This window comes from Lissotriton helveticus, chromosome 7, assembly GCF_964261635.1.
Source record: "Lissotriton helveticus chromosome 7, aLisHel1.1, whole genome shotgun sequence".
Classification (NCBI taxonomy): Eukaryota; Metazoa; Chordata; class Amphibia; order Caudata; family Salamandridae; genus Lissotriton; species Lissotriton helveticus.
This window is the reverse complement of record NC_136068.1, coordinates 1,774,209,876-1,774,233,075: the sequence shown is the minus strand read 5'-3', so window position 1 is coordinate 1,774,233,075 and position 23,200 is coordinate 1,774,209,876. Positions and strand designations below refer to the sequence as shown.

At 47.1% G+C, this 23,200-nt stretch overlaps 1 protein-coding gene across 1 annotated transcript in view; it reads right to left on the bottom strand.

Moving 5' to 3' along the window:
* Positions 1 to 9,495: 9,495 nt before the first annotated feature.
* Positions 9,496 to 23,200, bottom strand: part of LOC144770763 (urokinase plasminogen activator surface receptor-like) — a 266,472-nt gene continuing 252,767 nt past the window's right edge. The window contains exons 6-7 of the mRNA XM_078655511.1: positions 21,463 to 21,606; positions 9,496 to 11,759 (exon numbers count right to left, since the gene is read on the bottom strand). Coding sequence (XP_078511637.1) covers positions 11,452 to 11,759; positions 21,463 to 21,606 — 452 coding nt within the window. The 3' untranslated portion in view covers positions 9,496 to 11,451. The remainder of the gene's footprint in view (positions 11,760 to 21,462; positions 21,607 to 23,200) is intronic.

Here is a 23,200-nt window from a genome sequence, read left to right as displayed (position 1 = left end):
AAAAATGTATTCCGTCATGGCACCTGTATTGGAAAAACTTAGCCTAATTGCGAAGAGGATAGTGAACTTGGATAAAAGTCAATGCAATCCCAGGTCGATACACCCCCGGCTCCCCTATCTAGGCCACAGACTCACGATTTTCAAACTCGTCCCCAGATCATAGACATGCCGGGAGCAGCTGGGGTAGCTCCCATTAGCCATGTACCCTTAGCAACTCAGCCGGGACAAGATCAAGCCAATATTCTTAAGGCTCTAAGTACCAATCTATCCACCACTGGTCCCAACGTCCATCTACCTACAGTTGTTGACAATTCCAGTCGCAATGGGTGCAGGCCAGCAAAATTTAATCTTTCCCAGAATCAACCTGAGCAATCTTCTCCTGTGACTCTCAACCCTCCTCCAGTAGCCGCTACATTGGCCCTCGTTTTGGCAAACGTACCCCTACTCAGAAGAGAGCAGTCTGAGTCTACTATAAACCTAATGAATAAATGTCTCCATTGGCTTTTAAACAATATGAACATCACCGAAAAGGGGACACGTATGTTGGCCAATTAAATAATCATGGCAAGGAGAGCAAATTGGGTGGAAATAAAAAAAACAGTTTTATGGTGACTGTATTATTATAAATTTTGCTCATCTTGATGTATTGCCCAATTTGTTGCCTAATCTCTATCCCCCACAGCACAGGAACTCACGGATAATCCCCCTAACACTAGAGTTTTTCCATGATAATTCCATCTCTCAAAGTTCTAGAGTGAATAGGGATATTATTCCACAGCTTTGGCATGATGGGAGGAGGCATGCAACCCCTGCGATATCAGGGGCCATTCCCTTGGGCAACAGATTTGAGGCCTTATCATCTCTTGAAGAATGGCTTCCGAGCCAACCACAGCACCGAGACCGCCCTCATCGCTGCCACCGATGACATGCGAGCCCTGCTGGACAACGGTGAAACAGCGGCCCTCATCCTCCTAGACCTCTCCGCGGCGTTCGACACTGTCTGCCACCGCACCCTAGTGCAGCGCCTCAGCAACATCGGAATCCAGGAGAAGGCACTGGAGTGGATCATCTCCTTCCTCGCTGGAAGGACACAGAGAGTCCGCCTACCACCGTTCAGATCTGCAGCCACGGAAGTCATCTGCGGCGTTCCTCAGGGCTCCTCGCTCAGCCCCACCCTCTTCAACATCTACATGAGCCCCCTTGCGGCCATCGCACGCCAGCACAACCTCAACATCGTCTCCTACGCCGACAACACCCAGCTGATCCTCTCCCTGACCAACGACCCCGCCGCCGCCAGAACCAACCTCCACGAAGGGATGAAAGACGTAGCCGAGTGGATGTTGACCAGCCGCCTGAAACTGAACTCAGACAAGACGGAAGTCCTCATCCTGGGCTCCTCGCCCTCCGCCTGGGACGACTCCTGGTGGCCCCCCGCCCTGGGCACCGCACCCAAACCGACAGACCACGCACGCAACCTGGGCTTCATTCTGGACTCCTCCCTCTCCATGACCAGACAAGTCAACGCCGTCTCCGCGTCCTGTTTCAACATCCTGCGCATGCTACGGAAGATCTTCCGGTGGATCCCCACCGAGACCAGGAAGACGGTCACCCAGGCCCTCGTCACCAGCCGACTAGACTACGGCAACGCCCTCTACGCCGGAACCACCGCCAAGCTCCAGAAGAGACTCCAACGGATCCAGAACGCCTCAGCCAGACTCATCCTCGACATCCCCCGACGCAGCCACATCTCCGGACATCTGAGAGACCTGCACTGGCTCCCCGTCAACAAGAGAATCACCTTCCGTCTCCTCACCCACGCACACAAAGCCCTACACGACCAAGGCCCGAGCTACCTCAACAACCGCCTCAACTTCTACGCTCCCAAACGCCACCTCCGATCGACCAACCACGCCCTCGCCGCCGTCCCCCGCATCCGAAGAGCGACAACAGGCGGAAGGTCCTTCTCCTACCTGGCCGCCAAGACCTGGAACACCCTCCCTACCGACCTCCGCCTGACCGAAGACCACCTCTCCTTCAGGAAGAAGCTCAAGACCTGGCTGTTCGAGCAGTAGCGGCACCCCCCCCCCCCCAGCGCCTTGAGACCCTCTGGGTGAGTAGTGCGCTCTATAAATGCCTTGATTGATTGATTGACTCACTACCAGCGGGTAGGAGTTGTAGTCCTTTGCTGAACGTACATTTGGTCTGTCCCCCTATAAAACAAAATATTCACAAATCACCTCACTTAAGTAACACTGAGACCGGCGCTTCCTCTGAGACAAACATAGAAATAAAATCGCGAGTGCCGGCTTACGAGCAGGAGCCCAAATTGCAGCCAACTTGTCCACTGAGCACACCTAATGGATTTCCCACTGAGGCCAAACTAAGTACTCAACAAGGCACCACTATGGCCGTATCTACATCTGCACCCCCTCTAGTGATTGATCCACCTGGGAGTGTTAAAACCACCCATAACCTAAGGAAACTTTCATTACTATCATGGAATATTGCTGGTCTGAGTGGCAGGATGAGCTCCCCCGATTGGCAACAATTTATAGAACTATATGACATATGTCTCTTCCAGGAGACGTGGCTACCCACCCCAATGTATTACCCAGGCTACCTCAACTTTCACTTAGTAGCCACTAAGGGAAGTAAAGGCCGCCCGGCAGTAGGACTCACTATCTGGGTATGGCAAGATCTTGGCTTTAAAATCCATCCCTTGGCTACCCCGATCAATGATATCCTTGCGCTATGTCTTATTGTGAGTCCTACAATCAATATAGACATCTACAACGTATATGCTAGGGGTATGGTCGGGGGAAAAAGCTCAAATGTTCTATTGTTTCTAGAGGAAATACTTGATGGATATTCCCAGGACCCAGTGGTCGTGGTCGCAGGTGATTTTAACACAAACTTTGAACCACAGGGCCCTAGAGAATCTGATCTTGTATGTGATGAGGATGAAAGGTGGGGTATTCCTAGTCTGAACTTACCCCACGTGCGTAAATGGACAGATGCAGCTATCCAGTTAAAGGGACTCTGTTTAGAGAAAGGGTTAAGGGCAGCAAATGGGCGCACACCCTCGGACTCCCATGGAGCTTACACCTTTAATAATGGTCGATTTAAAAGCAGAATAGACTATCTGTTTGTGAATCTTACATTTTGGCACCTCTTAAAGGATATGTTTGTAGAGGATCGCATCGAAAGTGATCACAACCCTTTATGTTCCACTTTTGAACTCCAGCCCCACCATAATCTAAATAATTATGGAGACAGAACCACCGCACTAAGGGGCTCATTATGATCTCGGACGGACTTGAGTCCGTCTGCGACCATAGTGGAGGAGGGAACCTCCGCATGGCCTGCGGAGTTCCCTCCTGTCCAATTAGGATGTGACCGCCACCCTGGCGGTCACATCCTCTATTTTTACCATTGCTGCGGGTGCGGCTTCAAGCTGCAGCCACCGCAAAGGTAAAAATGCATACATTGCATTTGTATGCAGAAAGTGTCAGGCACCGTGCGGTGTCTGCCGATTACTGCATACAAATGCGGGGAGTACCATAGGTACCCCCCATGTGCACCCCCCACCCCCCCTTCACCCAGGGGGCCCACAACGGGCCCCCGCAGTGAAGTTACACATGCTTTTCCACGGCGGAAAAGCCGCCGTGGAAAAGCATCTCTTTTACGCCATCCTAATATGGCTGGTGGTGTCTGATAGACACAGCCAGCCATGTTACAGCTTTTCCACCGCGGTTGTAAGTCAACCGCAGCAGAAAAGCGGCGGACCGAAACCAGGACCCACCAGCCATCCTAATGTGGCGGTGGGTCTTTGGTGGGTCCGCAGAGGATTTTCCGCATCCTCCGGGCCGGCGGTGGCTTCCGCCGGCCCGGAGGATGCGGAAAATCCTCCATCATAATGAACCCCTTGCTCTGTTCTGCTCGAATAACACCCGCCATTTGAAATAGGCAAAACTTTTCGCGAGCCCAGAAACATTGACAGCCATTAATGAAGATTTGATTAGTACCTTAGCCAGCCTTGAGGCTGGAAGACAAAAGAGTGTAGACTTTTTGGGTGCAATTACTGTAATCCATAATATCTTCTTCTCAAGGCTACGCACCCATTTTGTTAGACGAACTTCAAGTATAAAAACCACTGCACAGATGCAGACTTCATGGTTTAATGAGCCCTGTAGAGTGGCACGGGATAGACTAGGGTTTGAGCTGAAACTAAGGAACCCCGAGAGAGTCCGAGAGGAACGTAATAACTATAGCAGGGCCCTGGCTTTAGTTAAAAAAGAGTTTGATGAGAACAGGTGGAAGGACTTAAAAGCGGCGTGCACAAATAGAGACACTAAACCATTTTGGAAACTTGTCAAATGGGGCAATGGGGGCCATCCGGAACGCCCTCAGAACTATGTTGACAAACACCAGTGGGTGGACTTTTTGAAACCTCAGTACGCCAGTAAGGAAGATAGTGCGAGGGCATTCGAGGTATTGGAGTTCATATTTTTTAAAGATGCTCCCTTTCTACTGGTAGATGCAGAGAGAGCGCTGGGAGCTGTATCCGAGGGTAGAGCTCTGGGTATTGATGGAATCCCCGCGGATCTTTTTTTAAACAATAAATCTAATTGGGTCAAGTATATCATTATTCTGGCTAATGCCATCGCCCAAGGTGCCCAAGTCCCAACTTCATGTAAAGGGGCTGAAATGTTACCCATTTTTAAAAAAGGGGATAAGTCGAGACCAGAAAATTACAGGCCCATAAGCTTGATAGACTGTTCACAAAAGGTTGTGGGCCGCATGGTTTTGCATATTATCCAGGTGTGGATAGATGAGCATTCAATCTTGTCATACTTCCAGGCAGGCTTTCGGGCAAAAATAAGCACAATGGACCAGATCTTTTGTTTTATTACGCTATTTTGGCGCACCGTGATCCTGGGAAAAGGGTCGCTTCATGTCGCTTTTGTCGACCTCAGGTCAGCTTTTGACCTAGTTCCTCGTAGCAAACTTTGGTCTGTGCTGTCTGAGCTGGGGATGGCAGCAGACCTATTAACATTAATTATACGTTTGCACGAAGATAACTTTGCTCACATAGGATGGGCTGATCAGGGTAGCGTCACAGATTCATTTCCTGTTGTCAGAGGTGTCCGCCAAGGATGCGTGCTAGCGCCAACACTATTCTCCCTTTATATCAATGGCATAGTGGACTCGTTTATGCATGTAGCTACAGATGCCCCGGTGGTGGCTGGTATCCGTACACCTATTTTAATATTTGCTGATGATACCCTTATTTTATCAAAAAACCCCAGTGGTCTTCAACGTGCCCTGGGGTGCTTTAACGATTTCTGCATATCGGGGGGCCTTGAAGTCAATAACAATAAAACGAAATGTATGTCTTTTAACCAGCACAGATCCTTCAGGGGTGGTATAACAATGAAGAACGTCCCCCTGGAACAGGTTAAGTCTTTCGTATACCTGGGCATCAAATTACAAAAAGATATGGGATGGAAGGGTCAATTGGACATGACTGCTCTAAAATTCCGTCAAAACGCTTGGCGCTGTTAATACCCAGCATAGGCTTTCATACACCAAACCCATAAGCTCGGTCATACAAATATATGATTAAAAAAGTTTGAGTTCCACGCTGTATGGGGCAGAATTGTGGGCCTTTGAGAATCCTAGGTCGATCTCTGTCCTAGAAACAAAGTTTTTAAGGAAAATTATAGGCGTCCCACAAAGTACTCCTTCCGGCCCCTTGCTGTATGACCTTGGTAGAAAATCCGTAGTGGACCTGGCTAGACTTTGTCTGATTTTATATTGACGGAGGCTATGGACCACAAAGGAATTAGAACACTATGCGTCAGGTATTATGATGTAATCTTGACAGATACCCAACACAGAATTAAATGGTTTCGGGAAATTAAGTCTCTTCTCCAAATGATGGGTATGAGTGCCCTTTGGACAGATCCTGCCAATGCCTCCTTTCCCTCTAAAGAAGCATTAAAGGCAAAGTACTGGGAAATGGTGTTCTGTAACACATATCGCAGCCATTCCTCTTCATCATTAACGGGTAAATTTATGGAGTTTAAACCGTCCCCCCGTTTTGAGGAATACTGGGACATAATCACAAAACCCTTTGACCGGAAATTATATTTCCAGCTTCGGGCAGTGTAGAATGGGTTCGGGGTCAGAAACAGACTGGAGACTTTTCTTGGGTAAACTGGGTTTTATTTTTAACAAGGCTCTTCTGGTGCATGAGGCCAGTCTTTCCCTGGCGAATCCGGATTGGTCCGTGGCTGCGGTGGGTGTCGCCGGTTCTGGTGAGGGGAACCCTTGCTGGACGTAGGCAGGTCTTCGGGAGTCTTCTCCTCACCTCCCGTCGTCATCCAGCCAAAAGAGAACCAACAAGAGGGACCGCCGTTAGTTCAGTGTATTAACACTGATTGCCCTTGGGGGGGGGGGGGAGACCGGAGTGCCGGGGACACCGCTGAAAAGTGCTCTACAGGCTATCTACAGTGATGGGGCAGCGTGAGGGAAGTGTGAAGGGAAAGGTAAGGGAAGGGAAGGCAGGTAAGGGAGGGTAGGAACGTAGGGAGGAAGGGACACAGGAACGGAACGCGGGTACGGGGAAGAATATATACAGATATCTACAAATCTACACAAGAGGGCCACCTCTCCTCCCCACCCAGGTCGACAAACGTCGTCGTACCTGCTGAAGGCACACTCCTCACTCGGGAGTGTGGCACGGCGCTTCGCGGGGACGTTGGCCTCCTGGCTGTATCTCGCCGTCTTCTCATTCACTCCTCTGCTCACGGGACTCCTCGCCTCTTCTCACGCTTCGAGAACTCCGTACTCTGCTCTCCTCGCTCCGACCGCCTTCTTCCTCTGGGGTGACGATGCACAACGAGTAGAGGATTTCCTGGCTCTTGACCATTCCGGACTCAGGGACGTCATCAGGGGGCGTGGTCTCGTCTTTGTCATAGAACGCCCAATTAAAGGCACCTTCCTCCTTTTCAGCAGTGTCGACGTCACTCTGCCAGGGTTCCCAGTCTCTCTGGAGGGAAGGAGGGGATTCAGCGTCAGCGACCCACCAGTCATCAGGGGTCGGCTCCCTCCCCACCTGGCTACAGGCAGGCACTTTGCCAATTAGATCTTTCACTGCAAAGTGGGGCAAAGTTGAATATGACAAATGCCCCTTTTGTCAAGAGCAAATTGAAACAGTAGTACATGTCCTACTAGTTTGCCCCGCATATACCATCCCTCGGCGTGCATGGTTAAGACCGATATGTAAATCAATGGGCCTTAGAAACTGTGCCCCGGCAATGAGAGTACTCTGCTCTGATTCCACACCATTCATCGCCATAGCAATAGCCAAATTCCTTAGTTGGTTATGTTGCATACGTATGTGCCATGTTGGTGGACTTTCAAGCTGAGTAATATCCAAATCCTTTTGCACATATTAATCAGCCCCAATTAATTAGTAATATCCAAATCCTTTTGCACATATTAAACAGCCCCAATGAATTACTCTGTATTATGACCGGATCTTTTTAAATATTTTTATATTTAATCTCTATTTTGTATATACACGTTGTATTTTTTAACAATTTATAATTTTAAGACTTTTTAATGTATATTGACCTTCTTTTGCTATTATATGTATGTGCTTTAAGACTTAATTGTTGTAATAAAGCTTTGATTGATTAACTAAAGTCAGCTTGACTAGGCCTTTATTTTTTACTTGGAAATTTGTTTTTCCTTGCTCTGGGTGTCTTTTCCTTTGCAGGTGCATTTTCATAATTTCATAATTGGAGAAAGGAGTATTGTGTATTAGAGATAGTGAGACCTGACAAGAGAAATCTTGGCAAGAAGAGGAGGATTTAATGAATAGAAGAAGCCTCCTATTCATAGCATGTCAGGAAAGGTGCTCATGGTTAACTTGGTCGTTCGAGATCTGTGGGAGGTGACAAACAACGGATGTTTTCCAACGCACACTGTGGGAAAGAGGAATAATTGGGGTTTCTGCTGACTTGTTAAAAAGATATGGAAACTCCTGGAATTTTCTGGTTTAATTAGTTTTCACACTGTTAGACTTTAGTAAGATGGCTGTTTGACTTAGGGAGGTACAGACCTCTCCACTTCCTTTTGTATCTGTGAGTGTATAGCTTCATGCAAAAAACTGATTTCCTTTTCAGAAGCCTTTACTGGAGTTTTCACTATGCTGACACCTTGTTTCCTTGATTTCCGAATCCATTGAGATCTTCTATTTTATATCATGCTCATTCTAGCTTAGAGCCCGGATTAAATAACCCTTAAATTTGTTCATGTTTACAAAGGACGATCAGCGTTCCTTTAAGGGGTGCCAATTGCTTTTTCTTAATATCTGTATTTCCGTTATTGTATTCTATAAATGCCTTATATTACTGAAACTGAACCTATTCCAGCGTTTTAGTCTGCTGGTTATGATTTTGTATCTTTATAATGTGATTTTGATATGCACCTATATTAGGATTGATTACTAAATTGTAATAAATCTACTAAACGTTACCTACTGATTCCAGGTCCTCATTTTGTCGCCAAATGGGTTACACAACAAGTTAAATTGCTAATTAGTTGTAAACCCTTGCCTCTCGGTCAACTAGAAAGATCAATCGGAAAAAGACTGACCTGCGCTTCCATGCGCGCTCTTGGGGCCTCATCTATGAAAAGTGACGCATCGCTGCGTGAAAACAGTGATGCGTCACTTTTTATTGTGCCCTCCTTGCGACACCAATGATGTGTCATATTTACATTATGACGCATTATTGCGCAAGGAGCTACAGTATTTCTGACGTATCTGTAAGCGCAAAAGTGACGCAACTCCAGCAATGCAGTCTTTCTCATGGGACAAGTCCCATGTGAAAGGGCCTGCGTCAGTCTTACGCCTGCTGTGAGGCAGGCGCAAGATTTTGATGCAACGGCGTCCAGAAGTGACGCAGTGAAATTTCATAGATTTCACTGTGTCACTTCTACGAACCTTTCTTGCGTCAATACGCCCCCCCCTGCATACATTATACCTGGCGCAGGTATAATGTGGCGCATGGGTTTACAAAGTGACGCATCTACGTAAATGCATCACTTTGTAAATATGGCACAACAAGGCGCATTTTTTACGCCACTGGTGCGTCACAAAAAGTGACGCACCGGCTGCGTAAAAGTGACGCAAGGGCTCATAAATGAGGCCCCTGGTATCCATGGCCACTCATGCAATTATCTCTAGGGAGACCACTCTTATATAAAGGTAAAATTGACTTTTGTTTCATGCCCATTTATTGAAATGACCCTCTGCGAGGATAGTGGTGAGAGTGTAAAAGTCCTCTCTAGTTGGTGTTAGATGTTTTGCTTGTGTACTAGTTCACTGCTTGGCCTCTCTTGTTACAGAGCAAAGCCATCTGTGATGTGGCACAAACTGTGAGACCGATATAGTAATGAAAAGTTCACTAAAATAATATCCACTTTGTGACATGCAACATACCAGCTTTATTAACTCTCAGATGCATTTCTTGTAACGTAAAATATCGTAAAAAACATTTAAAAAGTAAATGGCATCTTGGCCCTGAGGAGAGAAGCCCCAAGTAAGCAGAATTAAGTGAAATAGACAGATAACATACCAGGCTACTGCGGATAAAGAAGCTTCCAAGGCCTTCCTAAATGCTAGTAACTGATCACAGTTGGCTTCAGTAAAATGTACTATCTTGTCCCCCTTTGCATTGTAGGCTACATCATAATTGCATCAGTTCTTGACATCAAACCCCCTATAATACTTTTAGGGAACCTATTCACAGTGCACAAGGGAGTTGTCAGAAAATTAAAATCCCCCCACTTGAAACATATCTCTAATGACACAGAAAACGAGAAGTTTGCAAAGCGAACCCTCCTTGAACTAGCTCCTTTCATCCTCCTTCAATGCATCTATCCATCCATTCACGCTCCCATCTATCCAGCCATCCATCACCATGTCTTCACCATGTAACCCACTAAGGGGCATTTTTATGAGCGCTTTATGTCATGCTTACACTAAGCAATGGGGTACATGTGTGACAGAAACCTTTAAGTCATATATTTAAAACGACTCAAAGCCACTTTGCATGGCTTTGAATGGCTACAGAAACATGGAGTAATGCGATGCACCACAAATCGCTGTGTTGCCTTTCTCTGCGCTAGGGAGGTGTTCCATGGGTGTTGAGGTGGGCGTTCCCATGCAACTCCCATTGTTTATGATTCATTCCCAGATTTACACAAACCTGGTAAACTTGGGAATTCACCAAAAAGATATGCCTCCCATGGGAGGAGTAACAAGGAGAAATGTGTTTATTAATCCTCATGTTTTCCTCTTTCTATGTATGCTGCATTCTGCAGCAGACATAGAAAGATGAAAAAGCCTCTCAGGATTGTTTTTTTTGCAGGAGGATTCTCCTTCCTGCAACAAACACGGTCCTGCGTACAACACAGGCACCCTGGCACCATGGTGCAAGTGTGCCTGCTTTGGCGCTAGGCTGGCAAAATGGCTCCAGTGCAAGGGGGAAGGACAGGAATGGACCAAATTGCATAAATACCGAGCATTCTTGCCCTTTCCCTGTGACGCAGGGCAGTGCAGCAGGGTGGCTTGCTGCACTGGCCTCAGACACTAATGTCATAAATATGCCCCCTAAGTCTTTGCCCTATCCAACCATACATTTTCCATCCGTCCGCTCTTCTCCATATGTACATTCTGCTGTCCTTCCATCGATCCATCCTTTCATGTTTATCCTTTCACTCTTCCATCCAACCTTTCACCTTCCATTTATCCATCCTTTCACCCTTCCATCCAGTCATTCTTTCACACTTTCATCCTTCTTTTCACTTTTTTTCCTTTCACGAGCCAGATCTAGGGACCATGATTCTAGATCCTAACACAGTCACACCACCCTGCAGCTCAACACTGAGATCACTGCACTGGATTCTATTACTACTCTAACCACACTTTTGCATAACATTGAGATTACCATGCTAGGGCCTGACGCTGAGGGTACCATCCTGTGGGCTTACATTGAGATCACTGCTCTAGAGCCGAAGAGCAAGACCAGAAAGCTAGGACCTAGCACTGATGCTACTGCTCTTGGACCTACTATTTTAAGAGCATCCTGACAGCAAACACTGGACCACAACCCTATGGGCTAATAAAGACCTATAGGCTAATAAGGACCACCATCCAAAGGCCCAGCCCCTAAACCTATGGTCAATCACTGAGGCCAGTAGAGCAAGGGGGGTTTCCACCAGACACAACTGTACATTTCAAATGCCTGCAGACCTTTATTGCGCTTTTCAAAGCATTTAGCAAATAACAATGATGTGTTGAGCAGTACTGCATCATTGTAGCAGCTGGTTCTTTGTTGAGGCCAGCTGCCACGACCTTGCCCCGCGTGTTGACCTTCAGAAGCTGGGGTTCATCATCAGACTCCAGCTTGCAGAGATCATCAGAAGTGCAGCGGGGAACAGAACCAAGGTGCCGCCATTTCTGCTTGTCTTGCTTCTTGCAGTGGACTTGCTTGAGGCCCTGGTGGTGGACATGGTGCTTGCCTCTTCCATCGTTGTGCTGTTGCCCACCTGCCCGTTGCATAAGCTTTCCTGACAGCAGTGTAGCTGATGTTGGACGCCGTGAAGGGCACTTATTTTAGCCTGCTCCTGGCAAGATGCTGGGGTCGCACATCCTTTGAAAGCATCGGTGGTTCTTTGCCCCCCTGGGATAGAAGAGAAAGTAACAAATGAGATGCAGAACATCACTGAAACGTATTTATTTCTTTGACTACCCCGCAAACTACTGTGTCAGTCAATAATATAAATCTATGAGCCCAATTGCCTCATCCCCTTGAGATGGGAGACTGCACTGCCCAATCGGTAGTTGTACTCTGTAGACTAATTAGCCCAACATGAAACCTTCTGCCCTCTAGCAGTACAATGTCTCCAAATGTTACATTCTGACCCCCATTTTCTCAAATCTGACTGCAGGAGTTTCACTGTTTTATTCTGAATTACTCAGCAGTAATTGTGTACCCTGATTCCATCATGGCGGAGGAGGAGAGTGGTCTGTTTTCAGTTCTGTGTTACTTGAGATGTAGATTAGGAGAGGGGCAAAGCTAAACTTCCAGTGACAGGGAAGAGAGCTAGAGGAGAGCGGATGCTGTTAACCCTCTGTGACGGGGAAGGGACGAGGGGAGGGAAAAGGAGGGGAGGGGAGAGGAGAAAGGAGGGGAGAGGAGAAAGGAGGGGAAAGGGGAAGGGAGGGGAGGGGAAGTGAGGGGAGGGGAGGATGAGGAGTCAAGGGATTGGGCCTTCACACCCATGGGTGGGCATTGAAAGAAGTTGAGGATTAGTGCGCCAGGACAAAGGGACAGGACAGCCTCCCCTGTGACAGGCACTGAGAGAGGATGAGAAGGCATTGTAGGATCCATCCGTCTCCAGTAACTTGCACTGAGAGCATGAGAATGTAAGGGGTGGGCCTTCGCAAAGCTTTCACATATGCAGATTGTGAGTGCACGCATGCGCAGGTTGTGATTCTGCTCCACAGAGGGCAGGTCAGACGACAATAGAACTCGCAGGGTGTGCCGGAGAGCAGGAGAGCTGGTGCTGGACGCCGTGACGCCATGAGGCCATGAGGACGCCGCGAAGCTCCAGAAAGTCAAGGAAAGCTCTGTGGGCCGGCAAGTGCAGTGTTACCCCTCCAGCGTGGCCCCATCCCGTGCAGCAGCAGGGCAGAGGAGCGGGCGCGTCCAGAGGCTGCGACAAGAGCAGCAAGGGCCCGAGCAGGTGGGCCGTGTAGTGTCCTGCTGGACACGATCTAGTGTTTCGCTCTGTATTACACACACACTAACACCCATGCATCACAGGCGTCACAAGTCAGGTGACCCAGCTAATAAAATGGGTCCAACGCACCAGCCCTGGGCAAGTTACCAGTACACTAAGCATGCCTCTGTGTGCCTTTTTTATGCAGCATCTGGGCCCTGGGCCCACGACACCACAGGCCGGTGCTCCAGCTATGAGGGCCCTGCTCGTGAGGGCGACCCCTTGGTGGTCACGACAGTCCCCGACCGGAGCAGAGGATCAGGTGCTCCAGGATGCTGCGCTCCCCATTACCTGAGCGACCAGGGCAAAGGTAATTAGAAATCTGCAACTACAGAAGGGGAGAGGGCCGCATCCCCAGTTTGCTGTTTGCACTAACCTCCTTTATCTGCTGCACGCTCAGAAGACCCCCTACCAGATAACCACCCTCCCTCCATCTAATACCGCCTTATTTATTTATTTATTTTATTTATAAAGTATTATATAGCGTGAACATAATCCCGAGGGATATCAGAGCGCTTTACAATTGTGGGGAAAGGAAGGTAACAGTTGCAAAACAAGTGTCAAATAGGAATACAAACAGAAAAACATATCAAAATAGAACTCACAGGAAAAGTACTATTACAAGTACACGGGGTTAGCGAAATAATAAGAAAATAACTGGTGCATAACGAGATGGAATAGCATCCAGCACAGGGCTTAAAGGTGTAAGTCCAATGCATTAGAGCAGACGATCCAACAACCTATTAAGGTAAGAACTTATTCATAAGGAATATTTTTTACTTCCAATTTGAAGGTAACCTTGGAGGAGATTCTACATATTTCCGGTCGGAGAGAGTTCCGGATCTTCCGAGATGAGCCAGAGAAAGCTCGGTGGCATGTGCTCTTTTTGCTCAAAAGATCTGAGGTTTCAGGAGGAGAGAGTTGGCACTCCTAAAAGGTCTAATCCCTCCGGATAGTTCTAGCTTTTGTGCTAGATAACTGGGGGTTTAAAATGGAGGGCTTTGTGCGATAGGCAAGCAATCATTAGCCGTATTCTTGCTTTGTAGGGCAGACAATTTAGGGATTTCAAGATTGGGGAGATGTGTGCATTTCTTTTGGTACCCGTAACCAGTCTGGCCTACGCATTCAATGAGGCCCTTAATGGGGCCAATGTATATTTGGGGAGACCACAGAGCATAGCACTGCCATAGTCAAGTCTTGGCAAAACAAACGCTTGGACCACATGTTTGAAGTCAGCTTGTGGGAGGAAAGGTTTGCGATTTCTGAGTATCTTCAACAGGTAGTTAGCTCCCTTGCACACATTGCCAAAATGAGTCTTCATGCTCAAGCGTTTGTCCAGAGTGATTACGAGGGAATTAGCTGAATCGATAATGAGGGGGTAGCAGTTGAAGGCGGTGAAGTGATTCATCCAGAGATCTGGCCTAGGAGTGTGATTTTAGGCGAGATAAGCAGGAATTCTGTTTTGGAGGTGTTGAGCAGGGAGAAGATTTTCAGGTAGAGTTGGGTGTCATCCGCATGCATGTGGAAGAGAATGTCCATGGAATTTAATGCATTAGTTAATGGTTCCAAGAACAAGTTGAAGAGTATGGGAGACAAGGAGGACCCTTGGGGACACCCATGGATACTGGAGATGGCTGAGAGAGAGAGTGATTCTCTTACACATGGGAGGGGAGAGGGTCAACACACTACTCTACCACCCTGAACCCCCTAAAGTCAATATATTATACACGTAGAGGGGTGGAGAGGAAAGGATTACATATAGCGAAGCGTACAAGCAGTGACAAACTAGTGTATTTGGAAAAACTGCCCTCACTCACACACAATGTGTGTGACATGCTTCATCATCGGGTCTGCTGCGACGCCCAGGCGTAACCACGCACAAGGCGGAGCATAGGGAGGGGGAACATAAAACACAAAGACAAAATACAATACAAGGATGAAAGTGACAACAGTGTTCACAACAGAATGTAACACCCCTCCTCGCGGACCTTCGCGGCGTCTTTGAGAGGGGCACAAATAGTGACGGAGCTATCCGCCGGAACAGTTGTGTTCCTTGGAACTCCACCCCCCAGATGTCATTTCGTGTTTAATCACTTAATAAGCTCGTATATGTCATCCGTGTTGGCGGAATTCCCTCCACATGGACCTAAAGGATTGATAAATCTACTAGTACCTCTTTAGCACCAGACTAAGGTAAGGGGGGTTACTGTATGAGACTGGGACAGCCAGACGTCCGGAAGAAGACCGATGTGACCGACTATTTGAGGGCACGCTTAGGTCAAAACATGTTGACTTTAGCAGTTGAGGAGGGGTGTTAGGGGGTCCTAATTTCCTGCTTTAACACCACCATCCGTATTTTACTTTTAACCCTGAACTTGGAACCTACTAAAAAGCTAAATTAGGTATCCACAAGCCAATTTTAATCTCACTATTCTGACTGCACTTTTTTGTTCTATCACTGTACCCAGTCGTGGACTGCCACATTCTGTTGTGAACACTGTTGTCACTTCCATCCTTGCATTGTATTTTGTCTTTGTGTTTTATGTTCCCCCTCCCTTGCTCCGCCCTGTGCGTGGCTACGCCTGGGCATCGCAGCAGACACGATGATGAAGCATGTCACACACATTGTGTGTGAGTGAGGGCAGTTTTTCCAAATACACTAGCGTGTCACTGCTTGTACGCTTCGCTATATGTAATCCTTTCCTCTCCACCCCTCTACGTGTATGTTAGAGAGAGCGATTCGCCTTCACTCTTTGGGGTCTGTGCTGGAGGAAGGACGAGAACCTTTGCAACACCAAACCAGACAGGCCCATCCGGTGCTCAAGAATGGATAGGAGGTTGTTCTGATTAACAGTGTCAAACGCAGAAGAAAGGTCAAGGAGGATAAGGAGGCACGATTAATTTTGATCTAGCATTTTTAGAATGTCATCCATAACATGAGTGAGAGCCGATTCGGTGCTATGCCCACTACGAAAACCAGATTGATGTTGGTCCAGGAGAAGGACATTTTTGATGTGATCACAGAGTTGCAATTGGAAGCATTTTTCTAGGAGTTTGGCGAGGGTGGGGATGTTAGAGATAGGGCAGAAGTTGTTAAGGTCAGAGCTGTCTACGGTAGTTTTTTTTTAACATGGTGTTTATTTGAGCTGCTTTTAGGCACTCCGGGATTGTGCCTTGTGACAAAGACGCATTGACAATCTTTGTCCAGATGGGAGAAACGACATCCTTGATTTCTTTGAAGATGGAAGGTGGCAACGGGTTGCTGAAGTGATTAGAAAGGGTTCATACTCTGAAGAACCTTTTTAATGTCTCCTTAACCGAGGGGGGTAAACGTGACCCAGGAGGTGTTATTTGTTATGCCCAGGCTCATCGGTTTGATCTTGTCCGTTAGGGATGGGCGGGGAGTAGACCCTTTGGATAGCAGTAGAGCCCGCTTGGTATCCAGGTCAACATTGAGGAGTCTTGATTTCTCAGTAAAGAAAGCAGCCAGATCATCACATGAGGGAGGACTGATCTCAGAGTCAGGGAGGTTTGGTGCTTCCACCAATACAGAGTACACATACTTCACTTCAGCCTGCACAGCCACCACAACCAAAACTGGCAGGAGTTCAGATGGACGAGCCTGCTAATCACTCTGTGACTCATGTAGTACCAGAAGCAGCTACGAAGGGGATGGGGACTACTGCCTTAAGATCCTTTATTCCCCCTGCTCAGTGGTCAAACAAGGAAGGCACTCAGGAGATGGGCCCGGTGCTGGCACACTGACCCTACCAAATTGAACTCCAGACTTATATCACAGAGGCCCACATTGTCACAACATGGTCTGACAGCAGAGCCAAGACCCAGGTGGACCCCACTTACCAGGTCTCAAGTGCACCCCCCTTAAGTCCCTCCCAAGGTATAATCAGCTCACCACCGCTACCACCTGAACACGGAGAACACCCTAAGCTTCAAATGGGCACTGAGGACTAAGAATTCCAGGAGGATGAGCAGGAAGTCCTCTCTTCCTTGGTCACCCAGGAGTGGGCTGACAATCTGGCATCTTATTCACCGGACTCTTCACAGGGATCCACCCCGCCCCCCGACCCCCACCATGGCCCAAGGTCACAGAGAAGAGCCAGATGTGGTCATTAGTTGCAAGACACTCCAAGCCACACGCAGACAGACAATCCATGGTCTTCCCTGCTAAACACCATGCAGCAGACAGGGGAGGCCCTCCAATAGCAGTCCAACAAGATGGGCACACAACTGACACTCTTCAACACCTTGGCCTTATATGTTGCAGGCATTGACAAGAAGTTGGGGAACCTTAACTGATTAACAACCCAAGCTCAGTCAGAGGCAAAACTGATCTGCAGCTGCGGGCCGATTGTTGAAATGCTATCTACTCTTCACGCTCACCAATCTCCTGGACAAACTCAAAAAGGAGCCCATAGTCAGGGAAGATGCTTCTGATTTGAGAGCAGCTACACCTAAGAAGCCAAGCATGGAGTTACCTGCTACCACAATCACTCAAACACCAAGTACTGGAAGCCTATTTAGGGTTAGCCCCGGCTACTGCATCGCAATCACCACCATCTGAGGCTATTCCAGCTCAAATAGCCAAACAGAGGTGGATGTTCAGGAGGAGAGGCCAGAACAAAAGATTAGGCGCACACCAATCAGCCATATACCCCCTCTTCTGCACACAACAATAAGAAGAGAATGTAATCAGTAAAATGTTCCCCAAAACTGAATTGGGAGCATTGCACCACCTCTCCAAGAATGAGTTCATAGCGATCAAACTGGCAGATAAAGGTGGTGGAATTGTCATATTGGACAGTGAAGATTATCACGAAGAAGTCCTTTGATGATTACATATTCAAGAACGCTATTGAAGAATTCAAGTAGACCCCACAAGGGAATCATCATATCAAATTTTAGAGATGACCACAAAGGCATTGAAAAAGGGATGGATATGTTCTAAGGAATTTGAATTCCAGAATAAGAGGGATCCCCAGACACCCAGAATGTATATTGGAGGCAGTTCCCCTATGAGAAGGACCGGACCTCAACCTATGTCCCATTAACAAAATGGGTATGTCTTCTTGCCCTACCTATGGCTTCTCATGCACTGGACAGGATCGCGTTGTGAACTGAATGTGAGGATCTGCTCAATCAAGCTACCATGAGCAAATCCACAACATCAATTGTACAACCTGTCATTTGTAGTCATTTTGATGTTAGGACTCGGGCTCCTGCTATGTTAAAGGCTAAAAACAGAGGTCCCAGCTGGAAAACTCTCTTTCACATCCCACTAATACAACTTCTAATGATAGCCCTATTTTCTCGCTTTCTGATGATTTCCCTTGTAGCAATAGATTTATAGTACTCTAGGCCCACTCTAGCACTGAGGCTACAGGGAATAATCTGGGCGGCCTAGTGGCAGCTAAGGGTGGGGAAATTTGTACTCCAGCTGAAAACGTAGAGCAATGGCAGGGTATTACCTCTCCGGCAACAGATCTAATTATGCACTTAGACAGAGATTTGTGTCCTAACCCCTTGACTACCGGAAGCCGGACAAAGAATTCCCTCATAAATTCCCCAAGTCACAGATCTCGGATCTGGTCCAGGAAGTCACAGATCTAAAAGCTCTTGTTAATAGTCCCTCTGACTCCTTGTCTATGGCACTCTTTTGAGATCCATCACATGAAAAAACAAATGAGCAGCATACCTGCAAGCTTAGTGGGAGAAAAAGGATAGTGAATTGCTCAAGACAACGAAGCGTGAACTGGGAAGGGAGACCAGTGGGGATCATTAAACACGATAATAAGGGCAGGGCGCATCTCGCTTGGCACCATCCAACCAACATGGCCCCCAGTTACCTACTACCGCGAGCAGGCCTGTAAGTAAGGAAGGTGCCTTAAGGCATCGCCCTAACTTTGACATTGCAATCCTACCCATGATTGTTTCCCCTGCTCCTGTAGAAAAACCACCGTACATCACACAAAGCACAGCCAGGGTCCCCGATAATGGCAAGGTAATTTTCCTAACCGGTGTCCCAAAACTTCCATCTAACATGCCGAGAGAAAGTGAGACCTCTTTAATTAACAAGAGTATCCAATGGATCTGACAGGTGAGAGGCTGCGGGTCGGTCATCAGGGATGATGTAAAAGGGGCTAATTGATGCTCAATAAGGGGGGCCTCGGTAAACCTGATAGCATTCTCATTTTATTGCCAAGTCATAATTGAGAACTTGGTTGCTTTTGACCTTTGCACCCATTACCTAACTAAATCTAACATTTGCATCAAGGACACGCTCCCTGAGGAAAGCCCACTGGTTAATCCTTCAGCTCCCGAATCCTCTGTTAATAGATCATCACCGTTAAGGGGAATAGATTGACCCCTCTTGCATTATGAAGCAGCCCCTACCACTTGTGCAGCCAGGCAGCACTATCATCCAATCAGTAAGTGCAACTCTTAGTCCGGAGCATTCAAGCGACATTACAAGATGGAGCTTTACGAGAACATATTCAGGGATCTTGGACATCAGAGGTTGCATTCCATAACAGTTCATTGTTTACAACACCAAACATCCATACTGTCATGGAACAGTGCAGGGTTCAGGTCCAAGGTTGCCTCTGAAAATGGAATACCTTTATTGAACAAAATAACGTTTGCTTATTCCAGGGAACCTGGTCGATAGATCCAGTTTTCTGTCATGGCTACTTACATTTTTACACCCCGGCCATCTCTGTAGGAAAGGGTTGTCCTTCGGGGGGGCTGACTGTTTGGACTCGCCAAGGAATTGGTCTTAACGTATTGGCCTTATGGTTATGGACCTCCAGACGGGGAGTTCTGACATTATAGCAATCTGATTGATTGACTAACACCCCCAAGGCAATATTGACATCTATAACATATATGCAAGAGGGGTTAGAGGCAGGAGGACATCAGACACCGTTGCAGCTGTCTATGAACTTTTAGGCAAAAGGTCAGGGGAATCCGTAGCTATATTAGATGGGGATTTTAACACAACCTTTGAGCCACTGGACAGTGAGGATTGTGACCTTACAGCGGAAGAGGACGCTGCCTGGAGTATCAATCCCAAAGCTGGAGCTATCTCCAGTAAAGTGGGCCAAAGTAATTGATAATCAGACACATTGTCCCTATCAGTAGGGACGTGGATGTTGCAGTTGCCACGATAGAGGCCCCACGGACTAGTACTCTTCCGGTAGGTTTAACACCCACAATTCATGAATCTCTTTCTGATAAAATGCAATTACATTTCGAGAGACCATGTAAATGCAGCATCCCCAAATACAACACAACTGCTTTAATAAAGAGTGTGGGCAAGCTCGTAAATGCCTTGGGGGAACTATTAGAAGAAAACATCTTAGCGCAATTAGGAACGCCAGAAAGGCCTATAAAACTGTCCAGGTAGAAGCAAAAAAAGAGTGGGACGAAGGCAAATGGCAGGAACTGAAATCCATATGCACTAGTCGTAGTCTGCAACATTTTTGGGCTCTTGTTAAATGGGGTAAGAGTGCATATCCCACTCCCCCTGATAATTATCTGGCCCTGGGGGTCATGGGTTGAACACTTCTCCCTCTAGTATTGCATTAAGGCAACGAGGACTGTGAACCCCTAGTACAGGTTCCTAGCTATCCATCAGGCCTGGTTTTTGAATTAGCAGATGTAACGGTGGCCCTCAATGCAATTACTGGAGGAAGAGCCCCGGGCATTGATAGTGTCCCCGCTGAAGCCTTCTTTTATGACAAGGAGAAGTGGAGTAGGTACATTATGTTTTTGGCAAATGCCATTTCTCAGGGTGCCCCCATTCCAGATTCGTGTAAGGGGGAGGAGATTATACCTGTCTACAAGAAGGGGTACAGATCTCTCCCCGGGAACTATCGGCCCATTAGCCTTATTGACCATATCCAAAAGGTGGTGGCATACCTTGCCCTTGGCAAGTTACAAGAGTGGATAGATGACAATGATATTTTAACTCCACTTCAGGCAGGGTTTCGTGATCACATAAGTACTATCGACCAGGTTTTTAGATTTGTCCTGTTATATTGGTGAACAGTGGTACTTCATTGATTTAAAAACAGCTTCTGATCTAGTATCCTGTGACAAGTTGTGGGTGGTGCTACGGGTGCTTTAGGACTCATAAAAGCCTTCTATGAATACCGAAAGTTTTAAAGTTAGGATTTTTCTCAGTTTAGGAGTAGTACAGTTAGGACTCCTAACTTTAGGACTCCTAAATGCCTTCTGTGAAAACCGAATGTCTTAAAGTTAGGATTTTTCTCAGTTTAGGAGTCCTAAAGTTAGGAATCCTTACTTTACTACTCCTAAACTGAGAAAAATCATAACTTTAAGACTTTCGGTATTCACAGAAGGCACTTAGGAGTCCTAAAATTAGGACTCCTAACTTCTGTGAATACCAAAATGAGTATGTGCCTTCCATGAATACCAAAATGGTAGTAAGTTTAGGATATTGTCTTAAGTTAGTTCTGTGAATCGGGTCCTAGGAAGGGATGGAGATGAGAGGGTTATGACTTCCTTTCCAGTGTAAGCACCCTGATAGTCAGATCTCAGTCCTCTGCCTCATCTCCTCACCTGCATAACTCACATAATCCATACAATGCGACAGTGGTTCGAAGCACTCGACGATGGTCTGATTCTGAGAGGAACAATCAGTGCCCCTTCCATCACAGCTGAAACACTTGAGACCATTGAAAGTTTGGTTTTGGTTCTGAAAATCTAAAAATAAATTAAGAACATTTTAGTAACATTTCATTTTGTGCCTCTTATAAATATTCACCGTAATCAAACTCATATCCCAGTGTTGAGGTAATAGGAATGTGTGAAAAACAGAGTCCCAATCCTAAGCCAGAAAACAACAGGTAACATTGTCAAGTTGGGTGTTTTCCTTTTTAGCAGAATTAATGGCATCATTAGAATTGACATCTTACGAACTGTTATCAATAAGAAAATTGGTATTACACTGTTCAAAAGCCTGGAGGCAGGTATTTTGTTACATGGCATCTTGCAGATTTCCTTAGAAGGCAAGGGTGTTGGTATTGGTGACTCTCCTGAACAAACCATTGGAACAGATGGTTTGCACTTTTACACTATTGTAACCCTTACTAGGGTCCAACTGCATGTTTGACATAATGGTGATTTTATTATGGTGTACGTTATGGTTACCTTGTGGGAAGGTTTAAAACTAACATAGTAGGTCTGAGTTGGCTATAACGACAAGCTAGTGATACAGCTAGAGTCCTGATTAGTTCACTAGGGAAAGAATTACCGATGCCCGAGATCTGACCTATTATGAAAAGTTATGGTGAATGCAGTAGGCCTCACAGATTCATTATGAAATGCATATGACTAATAGATACTTAAGGGGTGGATTGTTTTTTCTTTGTATTAAAGCCTATGCGTCAATAAATTATTATATTAAGGGGTCAATTCCGATCTGGTAAAAAGCGCTCCGAATTGCCGCTCGGAGCGTTTTTCCCGTACGAAACGTACCCTGCTACGTCCCCCATACGTACGACGAAGTACGATCCGTACCGGGAGCTGGACTCCGTGCGAATGAAATCCCCGTACGATTCTCCCTCGGAACCCGCTGTACGCGACATCTGTACGGTTCGCGGCTGCTTTTTCTGAACCGGCAAGTACGATTCGTGTTGGGTACGTGCCGTATGACCCTTTTCCTACGGGAGCTGAAAACAGCCATAAAAGCAGAGTTCGCCCCGAAACAGGTACGGAACGGCCCCTCCCGGGTACGGTGCGTACCCCCCATGTTCGCAGGGGTACGGTGCGTACCCCTGCGATCACTGGGTGTACGCACCGTACCCCGCGATCTCATGGTGTACGCACCGTACCCCTTGTCCGGTGGGTGTACGGTGCGTACCCCCCATGATCGCAGGGGTTTGGTGCGTACCCCTGCGATCATGGAGGGGTACGCACCGTTCGGTGTGTATGTGAATGTGCGCTTTTCCGTACGAATCGCCCTTACCTGACGTGGACCGTACGAATCGCGTCCTGATACCCTGGCCCGGATCGTACTCGGCGAGTCGTACGGTGTGTGTACGAGTCGTACGGAAACGGCTCCAGTTGGGAATCGTACGATTTTACCGGATCGGAATCGACCCCTAAATGTCACAGGCCCGTAGCCAGGAATATTTGGCTGAGGTGGGCATGGCCCCTGTAATGACAACATCTGGAGGGCGTTCCGGCTGGCCTGGTTGTACTGCCTTAAAATATTTGAGCCACATCTGCTGTATTAATGTGATTCAAAAACATAAAGCAGTCAGTGTGTTTTCATTTGAATTTTATGATTATACTA